The following is a 7,091-nucleotide window of genomic DNA, read 5'->3' on the forward strand; positions in this document are numbered from 1 at the left end:
CTGGATGGCATCGCTGGCTCAATGGACGTGAGTCTGGGTGAACTCCGGGAGTTGATGATGGACAGGGAAGCCTGGCGTGCTGCAATTCATGGGGTCGCAAAGAGTCGGACACAACTGAGTGACTGATCTGATCTAAAGTGTAATAGGAAGCCACTGAAAGATTTTAAACAGGAAAGTTATTTAATCACCTTCGTATTTTAAGAAAAATGTTTTTTGTCAACATTTTTGGAATAGGCAGATCAGTTAGATAACTGTTGCAGTGGTCTCTATGGGAAATGATAATAAAAATACAAAAGATGAAGATAAATTATAGAAATAAAAAGCCCATATGAGTTTTTAAAATTGTGATAGGAAAGGGACAAAAGAAGGAAGAACAAGGGTGAGAGCAAGCTATATAAAAAGGATGGTAAAAGATAACTGTACACTATAGAAGGCCCAGTAAAAAGGGTGTTCAAGAGAGCTGTGGTTAATAATATCAAATACTGCAAAGGAGGAGAAAAAGGACTGTGCAAAGACCATCAGCTTTAAGTGAACATTTAGGTCATCCGTGACTTTTTAGTGTTTCTTTTCAGTGGTATTAAGGAGAAAAGCCAGAGTTTAAGGTGATAAGATTGAAATTGAGATATGTAAAAAGTTTTCTGAAAACTTAAAAAGTTGTGTAGTTATTTGATAATTCATAGAGCAAACAGCACCCATTCCTTTCTGCCATTGTGGCTGTTTGGCTCTCAACTGTGGCTTAAGGCTTGCTTGTTTTCACTTGTAAATTTCAATTGTTTTGAATTTGCCATATCAAAATGGATGTTTCAAATTATACACTAATAAAGCTGAAGATGTTAGACACTGTATAAGGTTGAGTTATTCTTCAACAATAATCTGTATATTTTAGTGTATAAGAGAAGAGTATTTCTATATTTAATAAGGTTTTCTTTGTCCTCATTTTCCACAGAACTTGATTTTTTTTCATAAATAATAGAAAATGCATTTATTGGGTTGGCCAGAGAATTCATTCAGGTTTTTCTGTAACATCTTACAGGAAAACCCAAACAAACTTTTTGGCTGACCCAGTAGTTGATAGTCTCGTCACTCCTTTATCCCCAGCCAAATGTCAAAAAACAAGAAATTCTAGAATCATAAAGTAGAAACTTTGATTGTTTTATTGCATGGGAAGTTTTTTCATATTATTAAGCATTGAATCAGAGAGTATAAATGGAAAGCTGAAGCTGTTTCTGTGGTTTTACTAAGACAAGCTAAAGTTCATGTGTTTTTCCTATCAGTTAAAGTGTTAAAAATGATTGAATTAAGATGTACATACATATTCCTGTTCAGGATGATTTTGGTATAGAGTAAGGGATAAGATGTAACGTCTTTGCTTGTCTTTTCGTTGGTGTTGCCCCAGTTTATTTTGAAATAATCAATATAGACGTCTCAGCTTCCAAAGCTTCTTATTTTTTCTTTATGCCTAGTTCTGTCTCTATAATCCCCATATCTATTGGTCTTCTTTTTTTAATTTGTCTTTAGCATAAACATGTATACAGAGAAAAGAACACAAGGAAGGAGACAAAGATAAAATTAAACTATTCAAATTAGTTTCAAAATGTTTTAAGATATATATATAGGAATGAATTCAATAAGAAAAGTACAGAATCAGTATGAAGAAAATCATAATGTTTCATTAAATAATGTCAAATATGATCTTATAAATGAAGAGTTATATCATGTTCCTGGCTGGAAAGATGATTAAAATGTCAGTTCTTCCCAACATAATGTATAATTTTCTTAAAAATACCAGTTCAAATTCCAATGCATTTGAGAGAGTTCTGAAAGGTGAGGTGAGAAAATGAACTAAGCATAATGATTTTAAAACTTACATAGACTGAGTAAAGTAAGTCCAACAGAGAAGACAAATATATGATATTAGGTATATGTGGAATATTCTTTTTAAAGGGTGCAAGTGAACAATCTGCAAGACAGAAATAGTTACAGAAGCAGAAAACAAACATGGTTACCAGAAAGTTGAGGTGGATAGATTGGAAGATTGGGATTGGCATATACACACCGCTATATATAACATAGATAACTAATAATGGCCTACTGTATAGGACAGGAAACTACTTAGTACTTTTTAATGGCCTATATGAGAAAAGAATCTTAAAAAAAAGTGGATATATATATATATATATATGGCTCACTTTGCTGTACACCTGAATTAACACAACACTGTAAATCAACTATACTCCAATAAAAATTAAAAATTAAAATTTATGCAGAATTTCATGCATATGTTATAAAGACAGTATAGCATAGTGCTTAAGAGCATAAACCTTGAAGTCAGACTGCCTGGGTTCATATCTTGGGTCTACTACTAATTGAGTAGTTTGAAAAGTTATTTATAACTGTGCCCTACATATAGAAAATACTTAATAAATTGTTTGACACTACCTTTATAGTAATTAGAAATTTTTAGGGAAAAGCATTAGATAAGGGAAATTTGTTCAACTAAATATTCAAATTAGTTGAATTAAGTTACACATTAAGGTATATTATAACATTATAAAGTTGCTATAATCAAAACAGCATGGCTTTATAACACTGAAACTTAAGAATCCAGAAATATTAATAGATCAAAGTATATAGGAGCATCTAAAACATGTTAAAAGGTGACATTTCAAATAAACCAAGGAAAGCTGATTTTCTTCAACAATGGTGGGGGCATCATTGAGTGCTCCTCTGGTGGGAGTAAACAGACCCATACCTGATATTAATACTATCAGCAGAATAAATTTCAGATAGATAAGAGATGTAAAAGCAAGCAACAGAAACAGAGAAGAAAATACACTTCTTTGATCTCTGGGAGAAAGGAGCTCTTTGAAAGCAATGCAAGAAACCCAAAAGACTTTTTTCTTTTTAATCTATATGAGATGATAGATAATAGCTAAACTTAACTATGGTGATCATTTCACAATGTAAGTAAATTAAATCATTGTGTAGTACAACTGAAATCTGTATGGTATTGTATGTCACTTATCCCTCAAAAAAACAAATAAATAAAAATCCTGGAAAGCAAAGAGAGAAATCTGAAAGTCAGAAAACAAATCAGTATAGATATGACTCTGTAAAGGTTAACTATTTCTGACAAAATATACCATGAGGAGTTCTAAAACCAAAAGAACAAACTGTGAGAAAATATTTGCATCATTTAAGACAAAGTTAATGCTACTAAAATATAAGAATCCAAGAAACGTGTATAACAATAGAAAAGTTAGTAGAGAATAAACAGAAAAATCTCCAAAAAAATTTAATAAACGAGAAAATGCACTCCACTAATTATGCAGGAGCAAAATAAGAAATACCACTTTAAGTGATTGGATTGGCAAAAATTAAAGGAACTTATAACATCCAGTGTTGGCAGGGATAAAAGGAATCAAATATTGTCATCATTGCAGTTGGAGGTGTGGATTGCAGTAAGTAACCTTATTGATTTGTCAGTACCAAGATTTTAACCTTTGACTCATTATTCCCTCTCTTGACATTTATTCTGCCGAAATAGAAGTGTTAGTTACATAATGTGTGTATTTATGATACTTGTTATTGAATTTTTTATAAATGTGACAAGAATTTGGGGAAAATTTGAGTGAATGTTAATAGAGCAGGTTGGATAAACTGTGAAACACAAACTATGTAATAACTTGTAATTATTTAAGGTAATTATTCATATACGTCATATCACTTGAAAGATACTCAGAATCTATTAATTTTTTTTTTTACTAAAAAAAGAAAAATATATGTGAACTTTGAAATGATATAGAAGGAAAATTTTGGCATTGCCCAATTCAGAAGTATGATATTACGAGAGATTAGGTATTAGAAGAAACCAGAGGTTGTCCTTTTTTTCTTTACTTTGTGTATCTCTTTCTTATTTGACTTATGACAGATACATATTATTGAAAAGATAAAAAGGACAAAGAATAGAACTTAACCTTAGTCTTTAAGTAATAGTTTGCAGGTTTTTTTTTTATATTGTGTGCATTTTTGATATGTGGCTATTATAAAACTATCTACTTATGCTAATGTGTTTTGTTTGACTTTAGCTATGTCCGACCGTCAGGAGAGTGCTCTTATAGAGCTCATGGTTTGTACAATTCGTCAAGCTGCTGAGGCACATCCTCCAGTGGGAAGGGGTACCGGCAAGAGAGTAAGTTGGCCTTACATACTTTTACCAGACCCACTCCCACAACATACATCTTAAATTAACAGGATTAGAACTAACAATAGAAAGGTCTTAAGATAACAAGATTAGTCAGAAGGTTCTTGTTAAGGAGAAACATGTCCTCAAGCAAGATACATTGTTATATTGACTAAGACAAAGCAATGTAGAAAAAGTTTGTCCTTTTCTCCTCCTTGAGAGCCCCTGACCCCTTCTTCCTCAAGGGCTCTGGACCCCTTCCTCCTTGAAGACCCCAGACTCTTTATCAACGTTCCTAAGGATTAGATCTTTCATTGTTATTCCAGATGAATTGAGATGATCACAGATGGAAAGACTAACTCTGGTAGTGTGAAGAAGTAGGCAATTCCCTTCCTCTTCCCCACCCCCACCCCCGCAAAAAAAGGAATGAAACTGGAAAAAATATCAAAACCCATATCAGGGCTCTGGAAATTCACCACAGATTTAAAAAAAAAAAAAAAAATTGAGAAGTATTTCTAGGCATATCTTAGAGATATTGTAGGTTGAGTTCCAGACCACTACAATAAAGCAAATATTGCAGTAAAGCTAGGCACATGATTTTTTTCTTTTCTCAATGCATATAAAAGTTGTATTTACACTATACAATAGTCTATTAAGTGTACAATGCCTTATGCCTAGAAAAACGATGTACATACCTTAATTTAAAAATACTTTATTGCTTAAAGAAAAACACAATAATCTGAGCTTTCAGAAAGTTAGAGTCTTTTTGCTGGTGGCAATTTCTTAAAGTTAGACAATGATGAAGTTTACCTCATTGGTGGACTTTTCCTTTTGAAAACTAGTTCTCAGTAGCATGTAATGCTGTCTGAAAGCATTTGACCTACAGCAGAAGTCTTTCAGAACTGAAGTCAGTCCTCTCAAACCCTGCCACTGCATATCAACTAAGTATGTGTCATATTCTAAATTCTTTATTGTCATTTCAACAATCATCACAGCATTTTCACCATGAGTAGATTACATCTCTAGGAACCACTTCCTTTGCTCACCCATAAGAAGCAACTCCTCATCTGTTAAAGTGTTTGTCATGAGGTTTATACATATTCAGACTCCACTTTGAATTCTTTCTCTTGTTATTTCCTGCACATCTGTAGTTTCTTCCTCCACAGAACTCCTTGTATTTCTCAAAGTCATTCATAAGAGTTGAAATCAACTTCTTCAAAAATCCTATTAATGTTGATATTTTGACCTCTTCTCCTTGAATCATGAATATTTTTAGTGCCATCTAGAATGCTGAATCCTTTTTAGAAAGTTTCCAATGGACTTTGCTCAGATTCATCAGAGGAGTCACTGTCTATGGCAGCTATAGCCTTACAAAATTTTTCTTAACTAGTAAAACTTGAAAGTCGAAATTACTCCTTGATCCATGGGGCTGCAAAATGAATATTGTGTTAGGCGGCATGAAAACATTATTCTCTTTGTGCATCTCCGTCATTACTCTTGGGTGACCAGATGCATTGTCAGTGAGCAGTCATATTTTGAAAGGGATCTTTTTTTTGAGCTGTAGATCTCAACAGTGGGCTTAAAATACTTGCCAAACCACCAGCTCCGGGAGTTGGTGATAGACAGGGAAGCCTGGCATGCTGCAGTCCATGGAGTCACAAAGAGTCAGACACGACTGAGCAACAGAACTGAACTGAAACCACATTGTAAACAGATGTGCTATCATCCAGACGTTGTTGTCGCATTGATAGAGCATAGGCAGGGTAGATTTAGCATAATTCAAGGGCCCCTTGATCCGTGGGGCTGCAAAATGAATATTGTGATAGGCAGCTCATAGCTCAGTTGGTAAAGAATCTGCCTGCAGTGCAGAAGACCCAGGTTCATTTCCTGGGTTGGGAAGGTCCCCTGGAGAAGGAAATGGCAACCCATTCCAGAATTGTTGCCTGGAGAATCCCATGGACAGTGGATCCTGACAAGCTACAATCCATGGGGTTGCAAGAGTCAGACATGACTTAGCGATTAAACCACCACCATCAAGGAGCCCTAGAACTCTCAGAAAGGCAAATGAACATTGGCTTCAGCTTAAAGTCACCACCTGTATAACTATGAAAATCCTAGGTGGCATTTTCTTTTAATATAATGCTATTTTATCTACATTGCAAATCTTTTGTTTAGCGTAGCCACCTTCATTACTTGTCTTAGCTAGATCTAGATAACTTGCTGCAGCTTCTGCATCAGTACTTGCTGCTTCACCTTCAAGTCTTATGTTAGGGAGATGGCTTCTTTTTAAATCTCATGAACTAGATTCCAACTTTTCTCTTGGAGCTTCCTCACTTCTCTCAGCATAGAATTTAAAAGAGGGCCTTGCTTTGAATTAGAATTTGACATAAGGAATTATATATCTGGTTTGCTTTTATCAGATCACTAAAGCTGATTCCATATCCTCCATAAGGTTGTTTCACTTCGTTATTATTTATGTTTTCACTGGAGTAGCACTTTTAATTTCTTTCAAGAACATTTCCGTTGCATTCACAGCTTAGCTAACTGTTTGATGCATGAGGCCTAGTTTCCGACCTGTCTTAACTTTCAGCACTCCTTCCCCATTAAGCTTAATCATGTCTAGTTTTTGTTATTCAGTTGCTAAGTCATGTCACACGCTAGTAAAGTAATGCTCAAAATTCTCCAAGCAAGGCTTCAGCAATACATGAACCGTGAACTTCCATATGTTCAAGCTGGTTTTAGAAAAGGCAGAGGAACCAGAGATCAAATTGCCAACGTCCTCTGGATCATGGAAAAAGCAAGAGAGTTCCAGAGAAGCATCTATTTCTGCTTTATTGACTATGCCAAAGCCTTTGACTGTGTGGATCACAATAAACTGTGGAAAATTCTTCAAGAGATGGGAATACCA

General features: G+C 34.5%; 1 protein-coding gene across 1 annotated transcript in view; it reads left to right on the top strand.

Annotated features, from left to right (window-relative positions):
- STAG1 (stromal antigen 1) overlaps positions 1 to 7,091 on the top strand; it is a 374,182-nt gene that overhangs the window by 298,312 nt on the left and 68,779 nt on the right. The window contains exon 16 of the mRNA XM_010858254.1: positions 4,089 to 4,192. Coding sequence (XP_010856556.1) covers positions 4,089 to 4,192 — 104 coding nt within the window. The remainder of the gene's footprint in view (positions 1 to 4,088; positions 4,193 to 7,091) is intronic.

This window comes from Bison bison, unplaced genomic scaffold (genome assembly GCF_000754665.1).
Source record: "Bison bison bison isolate TAMUID 2011002044 unplaced genomic scaffold, Bison_UMD1.0 scf7180017864384, whole genome shotgun sequence".
Taxonomy (NCBI): Eukaryota; Metazoa; Chordata; class Mammalia; order Artiodactyla; family Bovidae; genus Bison; species Bison bison.